The sequence below is a fragment of the Cynocephalus volans genome, chromosome 11 (genome assembly GCF_027409185.1).
Source record: "Cynocephalus volans isolate mCynVol1 chromosome 11, mCynVol1.pri, whole genome shotgun sequence".
In the NCBI taxonomy this organism is placed as follows: domain Eukaryota; kingdom Metazoa; phylum Chordata; class Mammalia; order Dermoptera; family Cynocephalidae; genus Cynocephalus; species Cynocephalus volans.
Genome location: NC_084470.1, coordinates 72,929,405 through 72,946,150, shown reverse-complemented (window position 1 = coordinate 72,946,150; position 16,746 = coordinate 72,929,405). Strand labels below are relative to the sequence as shown.

The 16,746-nt window shown below is 39.7% G+C and overlaps 1 protein-coding gene across 2 annotated transcripts in view; it reads left to right on the top strand.

Moving 5' to 3' along the window:
* Positions 1-16,746, top strand: part of PRICKLE2 (prickle planar cell polarity protein 2) — a 307,781-nt gene that overhangs the window by 222,205 nt on the left and 68,830 nt on the right. For both annotated transcript variants that reach the window (XM_063115190.1, XM_063115189.1), the window contains exon 3: positions 3,007-3,190. In XM_063115190.1, the coding sequence (XP_062971260.1) occupies positions 3,007-3,190 (184 nt within the window). The remainder of the gene's footprint in view (positions 1-3,006; positions 3,191-16,746) is intronic.

Genomic DNA, 16,746 nt, shown 5'->3' with positions numbered 1-16,746 from the left:
AGAAAACTATCTCTATCTGCATATGACATGGTCTTGTATGTAGAAAATCCCAAAGAAAATCCCAAACACACACACAACTAGAACTAATAAATGAGTTCAGCAAGATTGTATGATACAACATCAATAAAAAAATCATTTGTTTCTATACACTAACAATCTGAAAATGAAATTGAGAAGAATTCCAATTATAATAACATCAAAAAGAATAAAATACTTAGGAATAAACTCAAGAAAAGAAGTGTAAGACTTGTGCTTGAAAACCACAAAAGATCATTGAAAGATATTAAAGTAGATTGAAGTAAATGAAAAGACATCCTGTGTTCATGGATTGGATGATAATATTAAGATGTCAAGACTCCCCAAATTGAACTACAGATTCAGTGCATCCCTATCAACATTCCAGCTGGATTTTTTCTTTTCAGAAATTGGTAAGATAATCCAAAAATTTACATTTTATGAATGCAAATACAGGAGACCCAGAAGAACCAAAACAATTTTTTAAAAAAAGAACAAAGTTGTAAGATTCATCCTTCATGATTTTAAAACTTACTGCAAAACTACAGCCATCAAGACAGAGTGGTACTGGCATAAGGATGGTCAATACAGATCAGTGGAATAGAATTGAGGGTCCAGAAATAAACCCTTACAGTTACGGTTAATTGATTTTGGACAAGGGTGCTAAGATAATTCAATGGGGGAAAATCTAGTCTTTTCAACAAATGGTGCTAGAACAACTAGATAGCCACATGAGAATGAAATTAGACTCCTACCCCATGCCATATGCAAAAATTAATTCAAAATGGAACATAGGCCTAAATGGAAGAGCTAAAACCATAATACTCTTAGATGAAAACATAAGGGTAAATCTTTATGACCATAGGTTAGGCAGTGGTTTCTTAGATATGATACCAAAAGTATCAACAGAATAAAGTAAATTAGACTTCATCAAAATTTAAAACTTTTGTGCTTCAACAGACATCATCAAGAAAGTAAGAAGACAACCCACAGAATGGTAAAGAATTTTTCCAAATCATATATCTGATAAAGGACTTGTACCCAGAAAATATATGAAGAACCCTTACAGTTTAACAATAAAAACACAAATAACCCAATGAAAAAATGGACTGAGGATTTGAATTGACATTTCTCCAAGGAAGATATTTAATAAGCACATAAAAAGATGCTCGACAGCATTAGCCATTAGGGAAATGCAAATCAAAACCACAATTAAATTCCACTTGATTCCACTAGGATGGCTGTGATCAAAAAGACAGACAACAACAAGTGTAGCAAAGATGTGAAGAAAATTAAATGTTCATTCATTAATGGTGGGAATGTATAATGGGGCAGATATTTTGGAAAACAGTTTGACAGTTTCTCAAAATGTTAAACTTAAAGTTGCCATATGACCCAGAAATCCCATTCCTAGGTATATAGCCAAGAGAATTGAAAACATATGAGGGTACTTCAAAAAGTTGATAGAAAATGGAATTAAAGGATAATAAAATCCTTCCATGAACTTTTTGAAGCCCCCTCATATAGTCATACAACAAAAGTATACATAAATATTCAGAGCTGCATTATTCACAAAAGCCAAAAAGTGGAAATAGTCCAAATGTCTACCAACTAATAAATGGAAAAGATGGTATATCAATACAATGGAATACTATTCAGCAATAAAAGGGAATGAAGTATTGATACACACTACAGCATGGATGAACCTTGAAACATCATTCTGTATGAAAGAAGCCAGTTTCAAAAGACTGTATATTGTGTGATTTCATTTATATGAAATGTCCAGAATAGGTAAGACCATAGAGACAGAAAATAGATTAGTGGTTGCCAGGACCTGGGAACAGGGGATATGCCATATCAGGAAGTTACTGCTAATGCTCCTGGGGTTTCTTTTTGGGCTGATAAAAATGTTATAAAAATAGATCGTGATGCTGATTGCAGAGCCCTCTGAATATATTAAGAGCCAGTGAACTGTACACTTTATAATGGTGCATTTTATGGTATGTGAATTGTATCTTAACCAAGCTGTTACCAAAATATTGAGACCTATGTGAGGATTAGAATTCTGCGCTACTGAAACTAATACTAAAGGTCAGAGTATACATAGAATGCGTTATTTTCTTAAAATTTTCCTTTTCCATTCTTTTCTTCTCTTTTTATTTTATTGGTAGAAGCTAGAAATGCTTTTGTGTTGCTGATATCAACATTTTTATTGCTTCATCATTTTTGCAGCCATGGATAAGAAAACAGATGGTAACCTTAAAAGAGAAATGTTCAGTTTGGGGGAGAGATTTTCATCTTTGGCTGCTACCTTTTGAAATAATTCACATGTGTGATCTTCTTGTATTTTAAAAAAATTACCGACATAGGGAAAAGTTAGGCTTCCTATCAGAATTTCAAACCTACAGGGATCTTTAGTGGAAGTGAAAATGTCTTTCCCATGAGATCTTAGGGCAAGATTTGTTTAGTGGGAAAAAATATATTTGCTTTTCTTATAGAAAAGCTCACCTGCAATTCTTTTAAAAGCCACTTCTGTTTTCCAAGGCTTGGGAACCTTTTCTAAAAATGGTATGTTGTCAGTATTTGTTAAATCTAGGCATAATATTTCTGGCCAACATATTTATTATGTACATTTAATTGCTATTACAGTCAAGGAAATTGTGATCATGGTCTATCTTCAGTCACCTAGTAAAATAAAAAATATATTACCATTTCTCTTGGGATATTGATTTAGAAGTTGGGGTCTACATTTAAACATCCTCGGCATGCTTACCTGCTGGCCCCTGACCTTTTCATGCTGTTTTTACATGTACACGACACGCCTTCTACAAAGACAGGCGTGCTCTGGAACATAGCTTGAAATGTCTTTGCCAGAAACCTGTTGCCAAAGAATGTGTTTATGGTTTGAGATCCAAGGACTGGTGACTGGCAGGCTCTTGAAAAAATGATTTCTTTTTCCTTCCTTCTCACCTGCACCTTTGCTGTCTGCAGGAAGATCTGCCTACACTGCAAGTGTCCCCAAGAGGAGCACATGGTGACAGTGATGCCGCTGGAGATGGAGAAGACCATCAGCAAACTCATGTTTGACTTCCAGAGGAACTCAACCTCCGATGACGATTCAGGCTGTGCCTTAGAAGAGTATGCCTGGGTCCCTCCGGGGCTGAAGCCTGAGCAGGTAGGGCAATGGTGGTTCTGCCTTTTTGCTTTGTCTTGCTGGTTCTTCCTCATTCCAGTTTGGAAGGAAGAGTAGACTTTGCTGATTCAGAGGACTGGTTGAAGCTAAATGGGTTGAAGATGTCAGAGGTCCCACTGGGAAATGAGGAAGGGAAAAGAAATTGAGCCTCAAGTGAGCCATTGCTAATTAACCCTATATTGCCAATATTAACTATTAACTGGACTGTCTAGAAATATCTCAGAAATGTTGCTTTAAAACATTAGACAGTGAAACATCATTTTTGAAGGGAAGAAGAGGAATTCTACATTGGCCATGAATCTACATTAAGATTCTTTGTAAAGGAGAATGAGGAAGTATGGATTTGCCTTACTCTTCCCAGTGATATATGCTGTGTTTAAATATTCAGTTTGACCTCACTTTACAAAGAAAGACATTGGCATTTCCTGAAATATCTTGGCACTACCCACAGGCTGTACATATTATTGGCTCAATGAGAAGAATTTAGTTTCCTTCTGTTTTGCTGCATTTTTCTCAGTGACATATAGTCTCCACTTTGCACTTCTTGGTACTTGCAATTTTCTTTTCCACCAGCTCCATGTTGGTTTAGAAGCACCTCTACAAGCTGGATATTTTCATGATTGTCTCTGTGAACTTTGAGAGACAGATCTTAAGTGTTTGACCACTGTTGCCTCCCTCTGACACACAAAATTTTTTTCTCTGGAGATTTTGTCTTATGTGTGACAGAATGTTTTGAAACTTAAACAGCCCTGAAATTTTAAGTCAGGAACTTTATGTGTGATAATGCTTTTAGAAAAAGATTTTTTTTAATTAAAGAAGACCCAGGAATTCACTAATAAGGGTGAATTCTTAAGGGTGCTAACTGTGATATCATCTCTTTGATTGGCCATTTCTCATTTTCTTCGTCCAATATTGAGGTTGCAAATTAGCAGGTGAAATCAGGCACACAGGTAGGATTTGTTTAGCCAGCAAGACATTGTTTAAAAATTTAATTAGTTACTAATACTTAAAATGTAGGAATTTTTCATGTAAAAGTTCATATTTATATCTTGAAAATTTGAAGATCTGGAATCTCATTCTTGTACGGATATAAGCTGCTGGAGTTGAATGCTGGCTGTTCCTTTTAGACAAAATTTGATTTCACTAAGTCCATTTCATCTTTCTGTGTTACCTTTCTGAACTCTATAGGCTCTTTGGTTTTGTGTTATTAGTCTAATTCTCACTACAGAAGAGAAACTATCAGAATGCAAACATTCACAGAAAATGATCTCCATGAGAATTGAAGGTAGCTCTATGTTGGGATAGTAGCAGGAAGAAATGAGTGCTTTCTCCCAGTTCATGGGTTGAGGTTGTATTTGTCTTCTGTTTCAGGAAAGATTGTATTATTAAGGAATTGGTTTCAGAAGAATGAGAGTATTTGATTGAGTTTGTCTGGAAACTCAGATGAGGCGGTGGTTGACCAAGTATCTTTGTTTGACATTGCCCTTCTACCGCCAGTGCTAGAGCAGTGAGATTTCAAACCTGGAAACATCTGTGAGCTTGGTTCATTTTCTCGCTAACGTCATTTCCAACAACTTCTAAGCAACCATCTTTCTTTTGTTCACCTGAAGGACACTGCTTCCCGCTAAATTGGGCCCTGAATTTTCCAAAGTTAAGCTGTTTACAGTTCCCTGATTAAGCAGATTCTTCTCTAAGACCATTCCACATCTGTCTCTGATGTTCAGATTTAAAGAAAACGTGCAACTCCTACTGATTGACCTGAGGGAACAGAGAATTGCAGAAGCTAGGGTCTTGATTGAATGTACCAATTCCAAACGTAAGTGCTTATGGTATTTTTGGAGGCCGCTTGACTCATCTAAAATGAATGTCTTTGGGAAGCATAAAACTGAAATTTCTTTGATTTGTTTTGAAAGAAAATGATTAATGCTATTAAACAAGTGGTTTGAATTATGTCAAATGAAAGGGTATTCCCATCTCATAATTCTATTGTTCTTTCGATGGTTTTCTCTGTTCCCTACACTTACTCAAACCTATATGCCACAGATGATTAGAAAGGGAAATTGCTCTCCAGAGAGAAAATATCTTTTCAAGCTATTTGAAGGGTTCTATGTTTTCCCAATAAAATAGGAATCTATATTAAAGGTGTTTAAAGGGGTCATGTTGTGTGAAAGAAATGGGCTTCAAATATTTAAATTATGAGATCTTTTAAAGTCTATTACTTATAGAACTGCTTATGGGTTTAAAGATTTTTAAAAAGCTGTACAGTATGCTCTAAGATTAGAAAAATTTTAGTCACTAAGTGACTTTTACTAATAAAAATTTTGATGTTTAATATCATGTTAGTTGGCTATGATTTGAGAAAAACCATTTTTCTATCATGAGAAAATATAGTGAACATTAAAATGCTTTGTGCTAGAAGCAGAATATTAAAGACTAGTTAGGGTTGAGAGTAATGTGCTTTCATTTTTATTAGAAACCTTTCATTTCACTCCCTGATTGTGGGGTTGGTAATATACCTTCAGGTGATACTCTTTATTATTCTATTTCTTCTGAGAAATGCCTTCAATTAAATATAATGCAAACGAAAGTCACTTCCCATTTAGGGAAGTATTCTTGAATGTGGGCATTTAATTTCATAATAATCCACTAGCTACAAAACCCAGCCTTCATCAAATAGTAGGAAAATGATCAATATAACGAATGATGCCAGAAAGGAAAGGCATTTATCTTGTGATTTCTAATTACTGGACTCAAAACTGATAATCAGAGAAGTTGTTCAGATCTTTTGCCTCAGCTTACTCCAAATAAGGTGTTCGGTATCATCCAGAGAGCCCTGTGGTAGCAGAATAGAGAAGTGGGTCTACCCCAATTTCACTTCAAATTCAAGTAGATAATAGTTTATGCCCTATCTCCTAGAGATGCTACAGTGATAAATTTACAGGAGAAAGTACTCTGGAAGAATTTGAAAAATAATTAACAAGCTATAAGAAAGTCAGATGCCCAGCAGGATTTCTCAACCTCAGCACTATTGACATCTTGGGCTCTATAATTCTTTGCTGTGGGACATTGTAGGATGTTTAGCAGCCTACCTGGCCTCTACCCACTAGACACCAATCATGCCTCCCAGCTGTGACAAACATGTCTCCAGGCATTGCCCACTATTCCTGGGTAATGAGAGAACTACTGGGTGAAAGTGATGTTACAAGCTGGAGGATATCTCAACAAAATTCTGGCTCAATCAAGATTAAAAGGGATGACTCAATTTAGCAAACATTTATTGAGCACCTGCCATGTTCTAGCTCTGGCATAAGTTCAGCCACCTTGTAAGATGATTGGGTGTTCGGCAGAGTGAAAAGATGCTCACACTGCTTGAGCAGAGGCTAGTGCTCTCTGAGGCAATCTGACATCTTCACTAAGTCAAAACAAGAATTGGAGTGGCATGAGGAACAGGCTGTGGGTGGATCACCTGTTCTCCAAAACAGAAATAGCTTTTTCCCCTTTTCTAAAGGAAAGACTTGCTCATTAAAAAAAAAGAACAAGAAAATATGAGACGTCTAGGAAAGCAAATAATTCTACCAACTCATAATTCTACCAACCAAGGAAAACTGTTTTCCAGCCTTTTTGAGTGTATATTCTAATATCTATGTAAATAGGAGTACATTTCTGTTTTGTTGTGGACAAAAATGTAAAGATGGTCTCCACTTTTCCTTATTTGTTTTCTCCCTCTTATATATTGCGAATATTTTTCTGTATCAGTATCTTTTGATCCAAATTATCTTTCGTGATGGTTGGATAGTTTTCCATTGATAGTTTCTAACCCAGAGTGGTACCTACCTCCCACCACTAGGGGGCATTTGGCAATGCATGTTTGGGAGGAGGCAGTTCTTGTCTAAATGACTGGGGGGCTCCACTAGCATATGGGTGATGCTTTGAGATAAGAAACATCCTAAAAAGTACCAGATGATCCTGTACAAGGGAGAACTGACCCACCCCAAACGCCAGGAGTACCACCCTTGAGCAGCATGGAGCCGAAGGTTTATTTTTGGCCATTTGCATTGTTGGCAGTTTTCTCTGTCTTACCTAAGACAGCAGCAGCTAACCTTATGCGTCCTGTGCTCCTGCCTGCTCCTCTCCTTAAGCACATTTCCTAGAGGTGGAGTGGTCACATGTAAACCTCTCTAAGGCTTTTGCCAAACTGCCTTCCAGTAAGGTTGTCACTGGTACATCTTTTGGGTGGATAGCTTTCAGTGGGTACATGTGGATATGGTTTTTCTATTAGTTCTTCCCCTCGCTGCTACTTGAAAACCTGGAGAGGCCATCAGATTGCTTTTCCCGAGCGAATGTCCTTTTCATCGATGTTTTAGATACTCCAAGTGTCCATGGAGGGTTCTCAAATACAAATATCCCCAAATCCTTAGTTTCTAAAGGTTAGTAATTTTGCCTTGCCCTAAACTGTGTTTTTACACGTAAAAAGTGGCAATTAGGTTATTTGTCCAGAACACTCAACTTCCACTACAAACTATCACAGGAAGCATGAAGGGTAGATTCTAAGAGTAACTGCCCAATTTTTGGCTTTCAAAACATTCTCCCATATGTGGTAAAATAGAACATTCAGTACTACCAGAGACAGGGGTAAATGAGTTGGTTTTGAGCCTTCTGAAACTCTGAAATATCTCTGTTGGGAATGTGTACTACTATTTATTTGGCTTTTAATTTAGTGACTATTACTCATCCATCAGTTGTTGGATAAAATGTATCTCCTTAAAGAGCTTTTTTGACCAGCCCCCAATATGAGATTGGGTTCCCAGTTGCATGTTTTATAGCAAAGTGTGCAATTTTCCTTATTAACACTTATAAAACCTGTAATTAGATACTTATCGGTATAGTTATTTGTCTAATATTTTGTTCCCCCACTTTGCTCTCAGATCCAGGAAGTCAGGATCTTGCCTGCTTAGTTCTATAGGAATTTGCCCAGCACCTAGCACAGTGCCTAACACATGGCAGGCACCCCACAAATATTTGTTAAGAGGCAAGCAGACGACAGGGATCCTCTGCAGAACAGACATGTTCGGGGTTGCATCACATCGAAAAGATAAAAGTCTGTTGTTACATTTTTTTCTACGTAAAGGATTATTCCATATCAATTATTCCTGTTCCCTCTCCTTCTCCTAAAGGTGTGTATTCTCAACAGATTTCCCCAACCCTCCCAACTGCTTCAGAGTTGTCTCAGGTTGCAAAGTGGTGTGAGAAGGTAGCATCTTGTGATGGGCTGTGCTCCATTGCAAACCTGAGGCATCACCGCAGGATCCAAGACTTGGGGTCTGGAGCAGGATGGGAGGAGCCAGGGGTCTGGCAGAAGCCCACTGTGTTTCCAAACCAGGGCACCATTTGTGTTCCAATCCAAATCTGGGGAGCCTTTTGGGAGCCACAGCATGAGGAGGAAACAGCATGGCCCAGAGGGAAGAGCCTCACTTCTGTAGTTAGGCAGGTCTGGCCACTACTCAATCACTGTCTAACCTCAGGAAAGTCATTTAATTGTCAGGAACCTCAGTTTCCTCTTGATGAAGATGATAATGGAGAAAGTTATTAAACTTTTATTGAACACTTGCTATGGGCCCACCACCATTTTTAACACTTTGCATGCATTATCACATATAATGCACTTAATTCTCATAACCACCTTATTTGGTAATTACTATTCCCACCTCCATTGTACAGGTGAATAAAGCAAGGCTCAGAGAAGTTAATTAACATGCCCAAGAATACACAGCTAATGAGTAGCAGAGATAGATTTAATCTGAGACAACCTGACCCTGGAGACAATACTCTTACACCTGTAGGTCACAGGGCTGATCTGGCCCCAGGTGAGGGAGTGCTTATAAATCTCCTGGTGCCATGTCTGCACATAGAAGTTGCTCAATAAAACAGTTGTTTTCTTGCCACCCTTCTTTGAAACAGTGGTGAGTGACTAACTGATTACTGTTTTCCTGAGCCCACACAAAGAGGGGCAGAAGGAACGTTTGGCTGTCTGGGAAAGAGGCAGGTGAGGTGGGGATTGGGGGGTGTGTTGTTAAGCGTAGGGTTTACAGGAATCCTAGATCCCTTCTCAGCCTTCTCAAAGGTGTTTAATAAAATAATTTTGCATCCTGCCAGTACAGGAGCCTTTCTGTTCCCCAGTTTATATGCTGCTGGATTGTTATAATGGTGCAACTTTGTTCCAACGATGTTTTCTGGCCCCACTGAGCCTGAGCAACTTAGACAGGCGCCGAGATGGAGCTGACTGATACTGAATTCTGTTCACTGCCCCACGCAGGCTGCAGGGCTGTCTGCTGAAGAACTGAGCTCTGCCACTCACCTTCCTTGGTGCCTGAGATCTCCTGCAGGATCACAGTTCCCAGTCCTGGGAGGAGTGGGTCCCCGGGGGATTACCTGTAGGCTGCTCAACATGCAGAAAGTCTTCCCACAAAGAAGAATATTCTGCAGATCTCTCTTGGGGGATCAGCAGGTCAGCAGGAGGCCCCTTGATTTGGCCTCCTACTTTGCCACACGCAGCCTCTTTAGCACTGTCTCTGATAGCTAGGCTGTGGGCTTCTTGGCAGCGTTACACTGGATTTTTCTCCCCTAGTGGGAATGTAGGGAATGAGTCAGAGAATATGCTGGAAATTTTTGTTAAAAAGGAATGGCTCGATTGGGCTTTTTCATTCATGTGTTCATTTATTCCACAAATATTTTTTATGTACCTACTATGTGTCAGACACTATTCTGGGCACTGGAGATAAAACAAACAGAATAATAAAGGTTTCTGATGCACTGTGTAGTGAACTCTTACACATGTGTCAGACATTTTCCTAGGCGATCTACAAGTTTTTTCTCGTTTAACCTATCTGATGAAAAAAATAAAACAGCTTCTGAGATCATGGATGTGGATTGGGGTGCTGGGGTGATTGGCTACCATAGACTGATTGGTCAGGGATAGCGTCTCTGGGGAGATGGTATTAAGCTGCTACTGCATGACATGAACAAGCCTGCTGTGCAAAGATCTGGTTTGTTACAGAAGTTAAAGTATTCATTTGAGTGAAGCTCAGAAGTGAAATGAAGTCAGTACCAACTTTGTGCACAGAGAATTCGGGGAGAGTGTGGAAGGACTGCTTGGGGAGAAATGAATGGAGCCTGTGCACTGTCCAGCTCTTGGCTTGGCATCCATGGATGTGAAGGCTGGAAAGCCCCATTGCCATGGAAAACAGAAGGAGCCCAATCACCCAGCTCCTTGATGTTTCTGCCTGCGGGTGTAGACAGGGCAACAGAGAGCCCCATTCAGGTGACTAGAGAGGTACCAGGAACACCTTCCATGTGCTGAATTCATAGCAGGTACATACATGTATTTATGGCTGCCCCTTCTACTGTCTGTGCTGCCTTCTAAAACGTGAGCCTGTTAAAGGAAGGCCTACATTGCCTTGTTCACTGCTGTGTGCATCATGCCTGAAGTAATGCTAGGCATGTAATAGCCATTCAATTAGCAGAAGTGATGTGAATAAATAATTGCATTTAATTCTTGATACAAAGTCCCCGATTTTCCCAATGGATACATTGAGGCTCAGAGAGGATGAGAAACTTGACCAAGGTGCCACCCCTAGTGAGGGGCAGAGCCAGGACTCACACTGGCCATCCATCTGACTCTTCCTCCTCCCCGCTGCCTCTTCCGTGGTGCTCCACCCAGGATATCAGATCCAAGGAGGCAGACTTGGCGTGTGTTGGAAGAGGGGTGAGCATGTGTCACACAAGGCTCTTTCATTCTTAGGAGCAGGAAATGTCTCCTAATCTCAGCTTGACTGTGGTGACTAAGGAACTCATCTTTTCCCCACCTCCAGTTTCCCCATCGCTGCAGGAAGCAGCACGGCCTTACATTCAAAGACTTGTTTCCTCTTTAACAATCTCTGTTTATCTTTGTCTCTTCTCACTCTCATCCTGGCTTTACTGTACTTCCTCCAGGGGCTCTCATGTTCCTGGCTCAGTGTCACGTACCTGAGCACTCAATAGTGATATTCCTTCATTCTGCAAATATTTATCAAGCACCAACTATATGCCAGTCACTTTCCTAGACACTGGGGGAAAGCCATGAATAAGCAAAAAAGAATACCTGCCCTTACAGAGCTGACAGTCTAGTGGAAGATGCAGACACATTAACAACTGAAGGCGCAAAATACTTGCAGAGAGTGATGTGTGTTGGCAAAGCAGTAAAAAAGGGTGACATGATTTAGAGCAAGAGGTTAACAAACTTTCTGTAAAGGATAGATAGTAACTTTTATAGGTTTTTTGGATCATACACTCTCTGTGGCAAATAGCCAGCTCTGATGTTGTAGCACAAAATCAGTCACAGACAATAGGTAAACAAATGGGCATGGCCATGTGACAATAAAACTTCATTTACAAAACCAGGCAGGGGGCCTGATTTGACCCACAGGCTATCGTTGGCTGGCCCCTGATTTAGGGAATCTACTATAGATTGGGTGGCAAGGAAAGCCTCTCTGAAGAGGTGACATTTGAGCCGAGTTGTTACATAGAATGTTGGTTAGGTTACCCAGGTGTAGTCAGCGTAGTCCAGTGGTTTTCAAAATGTGGTCCCTCTATCAACAGCATTAGTATCATCAGGGAACTTGTTAAAAAATACAGATTCTCAGGACTTGCCTGAGACGTATTAAACCAGAACTCTGGAGGTGGGTCCCAGCAATCTGTTCCAACAAAGCCTTCAGGTGTTCCTGATCCGTGCCAAAGTTTGAGAACCACTACTTTTGGGAGACAGAAAGACTACATTGTTGGGAATATATGCGACCATATCTTGGTTCCACCACTTATTATCTATGTAAACTTGGGCACCCTGAGCTTGTTTTCTTGTCTGTAAAGTGGGGAGGCTTATGCCCAAGACTAAAGTAGCTGTGACAAATAAATGAATTTATCTCTACAAAGACCCTGGATGAATGCTGACATGTAATAGGTCCTCATCAAATGGTAGCTGTGGTCATCACCATCATCATTATTTGGGTCTTCAAGACACTGAAACAGATTTTCATGTGTGTAGTAACAGAGGATGAGCCCCAGAAGCTACTGCATTCCATCCCTAGCTTCTTGCCCCTGATTGACATGTCCTATATATCACCTGAATACAAGGCTGTGGGACCATGAATTATACAGCTTAACTCACCACCACTGGGCTGGGGTCACAGTGCCAGGCATCCAGCTTTACCATTCGCTTTCAAGCTATTGACAGTTTGCTCTTTTTGTGTGAGAAACTAACTCTGCCAAGAGGGACAGAGGATGGCAGATGTTGGGGGAAGGGAGAGAAGAATGACAAAGTGGTTCATCTCTCAAGGTCTGCTGGTGGTTTGAGTTCACAGAGAGGGAATGCACAATCTAACAGCCCCTCTAAAAACTCCATAAAAACTATCATTAGACTCACCAGCCATTTGCAGAGGGTTGTCTTCATTTCATTACTCCAGCAGCACATGCTGAGCTCAAAATGGAATTTAATGGTTGCAGTGAGATGCATGCCTCTCCAACCGAATTGGATTAAATTGTCCCTAAGCTGCATCTCCTAGTTAGCCTTCATGTCACTCACCCCAGTGTTTTCAATGCAGTGCAAGAGATGAGTGGGGGAAGGGAGGCAAGAAGGGGACAGGAGGAGGCCCCACAGTTCTCAGGAAACCAGTCACATGAACAATGCTGTGTTTATCTTGGCTCCAGAAATGCACTGATGTCATCGGATGGCAATGGGAAATATGCCTGTGTGTGCAGCATTCAATAAAACTGCCTGTTAATAAACTTGTTTTCAACAGAGCTGTCAGAGATGAGACTAGAACCTGGGTTCCCAGGCTTTAGGGCCTCTGCCAGATGAAGTCAGCAGCAATGTGGCCAGATTCCACCAGCAGGGACTTGTCAAGGCTCACATGCAACAATGTGAGGCATGGAGAAGCCAAGGCTCATTTGCAAACATGAGAAGGGAGACCTGCAATTGGAGTTCCTAGCTTTCAAGACAGATGGATCCAACCTTTACACTACATGTGTTCTGGGATCCTAAAGGTGGGGAGTGAGCCTCTGACTTGGACTTCCTGCATGAGTTCACAGCTGCACACCCTTTCTGCTGACTGAGCAGTTTGCACTCTAAACTGGTGTGAGAGTTGATGTCCTCTCAAAATGATCTCCTCTACCTTATGACTCACGAGATATTTTGAGCAATTTCATGGGATGGTTGGATGAATCCACCATCAAATCAAAAAATAACTAACTTACTTCCTCCATCTATTCACCTGTCTGTCCATCCATTTATTCATTCATTCATTTGTGCATTCAGCCATTTGTTCTTTCAGCAATTGTTTATTAAGTGCCCATAAGAGCAAGCCTTTGGTATAGCTGTGATTTCAGTATGGGCAGTTTTCCAGGTCTGGTGTAAATGGAGCTTTTCAATGCAGGTCTTTATATTTTGCTTTGTGTGGCATGGGGTAATTCACAAGAACATGTAGAAAGTTCCTCTTTGTAGATGACACATGCAGACTTCAGGCTTGTGCTAACCTCCCATGGCTTCTATCTTTTAAGTACCTGTCCTTCTGGGCTCATAGTGTCTTTGTTCAAATCCTAGCTGTGCTGCTATCTAACATTGGCCAAATTAATTCACGTCCATGAGCTTTCATTTCATCATCTGAAAAATAAGGATGTCATTACCTAACTGCAGCATGATTGTAAGGATTAAATGAGACAATGTGTTAAGCATTGGGGCTTTAAAAATGGCTGCTCTCAGTGTTCTTTTTCAATTTTCTAGTCAAAAATTGGAAACAACATACATATCCACCAACAGGTAAATGGATAACCAAATTGTGTTATATTCATATAGTGGACTACTACTCTACAATAAAAAGAAATGAACTATTGACGTGTACAACAACATGAATGAATCTCAAAATCATTATTCTGAATAAAAGAAGCCAGATTTCAAAAACCACATACTACATGATTCCATTTATATAAAACTCTAGAAAATGCAAACTAATCTACAGTGACAGAAAGCAGATCAGTGGTTACCTGGGGATGAGGAAGGTAGGGAAGAGTAGGAGAAAGGAATGACAACAACACCAAGAAAACTTTGGAGGTGAGAGGGACAGGTGACGGGTTTGCCATCCTGATTATGCTCTTGCTTTCATGGATATATACATATGTTGAAATGAATGAATGAATGGATGAAGTTGCTCTTTAGCAAACAGGAAGGCAAGCATCCTTTCATATCAGGTAGAGTCTTCCTAAGGTTCTTTAAGTTGCCTCAGGAAGTAACTGAGCCTTTTGGCCAATTACTGTCAGGAAGAACTGCTCAGTATTAATTATGCACAATAAAAGGGACATATGGGGCAGAAACTCATCAACATCCAGATGGATGGTACTGAAAAACAGTTCCATAGACTGGTTCATATCATCATGTCAGTAAATTCCCAAGGACAATGCCTAACGTGTAGTTGGCACTTAGTAAATAGTGGTGGTAGTTGTTATTGTTACAACAGTTAGACTGATTAAAGCTCAGTGATCAGATCTTGCTAAAGGAAGCTAATTATTCAAGCAGTTTCTGAACCTGCACTTCCTAATCCTAAAGGATAAGTCATAGACTGCTAGCTTGAAAGAGGATCAGGACTGCCAAATGCAGTTGTCCAGTCTGTACATTGCAGAAAGGTGCCCGGCCAAGGGGTGATTGGAGGCTGATGTTCACCTGGGCTCTGATGACTCCCAGAAGAAGGAGTACATTTTATTTACATAAATCACCTTGCAGCTTACCTGGCTGTGGTGCAGGATTCTACCTTCTTCCATTGGGGACTTACTTTTTCTAATTCATAGTTGGGAGGCTCTCTTTTTTTAATTTATGTTAAGGTACCAAAAAGTCTAGCAGCAACCTAGGAGGGCCTGTAAATGAGGGTCTGTAAACACTAACTTCCCTACATTCCTGGAGTTCTGGGAAACCTCCTTTCTGGCTCTTGCCAAAGGGTGTTAGGATGAAAAAGTGGTTTCTCCATCAGGTGTTTGGTGTGGGGGTTATGATTTCCCCAGGATCAATGGTCAAGACTGTGAACATTTCAGGATTTTTTTGTTCTCTCCTTCCTCTTCCATCATTCTGCAAATCATTGTAAGCATCATAGACTTGGACAGAGAAGCAGGTAGGGAAGGGAGCTACAATGCCCACCAACTAATTTTGCCAACCACTTGGCAACTCTATTCATGTTTATTGAAGGAGAGGGTGAAATGATGGGATAACTTTGAGGTTGCATTTGAACATGGTTTTGAAACAAACATCTTTTCCTGGGCCCCATTGCTGTGTGGACGGTCGAGAATTCATTTGCATGGTGAATATGACATGAGAAACAGCTCTGCTAAAATATGTTCAGTGGGTGATCTTTCCCAAGCATAGCAGTTGAAAACCATGGCTGTGATACCAGATATACCTGGAACACAATTCTGCTCTGCCTCTCTCTGGATTTATGATTAGAGCAAGTTATTCCTCTTTGTAGAGCACCACATTAGTGTCTGGCATTTCAAGAAACATCAGATATTATTACTAACTAGAAAGGCCAATTGATGTGAAAACATTTTTCTTGGTAAGGCCTATCTGGGAAAACAAAAACTGAGATCTACGTCTGAGATGGTGGGGACAAGAACTATAGAATTCTAGTACAAGTAAAATAAGACAGTAAAGAAATTATTAAGCTGAAACCTTGCATTTGATATTTAAGAAAACAGTCTCAAAGAAAGTATGTGACTTGCCCATTGCCACCTAGAGCTAGAAATTAGGAAGCAGTTAATTTGTTCACCACTCTTCTCCCTCATGACATCAGGGAAGAATGTATACTGGTCAGATACACAGAAAAGGGAACATGGAAGTGCAGGAAGAGTTATGAATCAGAAAAGTTTGGTTTTTGACAGTGGCCAAGTGGCCTTGACCAAGTTTCTTAGCATCTTCTAGCTTTTGTTTCCCATTTGGAATCTAAGAATGTGACATATTTTCTTTCCATTATAAAGTAAGAGGAAAAAAGGCAGTGTTTCCAAGTTGTTAGAAGAAAGGTGATAGAGTTCATGAACAATAATTACTATTGATATGAATATGCTATGAATTTCATACTTTTGTCTGTTTCATCCATCAGTGTCTAATAGAGACATCTAAAATCTTTCATTGTGATTATAGATTTGTTTCTCCTTTTATCTCTGTTTTTGCTTTATATATTTGAGGCTATATTTTTAGGTGCCTATAAATTTATGGTTACACTATATTTTTGATAGATTGTTCCTTTTATTTTATAACATCTTTTTTAATGTGTCTTTTGCATTTAATTTATTTTAACATGAAAATAATTTTTATGATATTTAAAAGTTTATAAACAGCTACATTAATAATATTTTCCAGGAGCTTGAGTAGTGAATTGGTACCTATTATAAAAGTACTCAGTAAACTATATCACTAATAATTTGAAATAACAAAGGATCTATTAATCAATTACAACATCCCTCTTTATCCC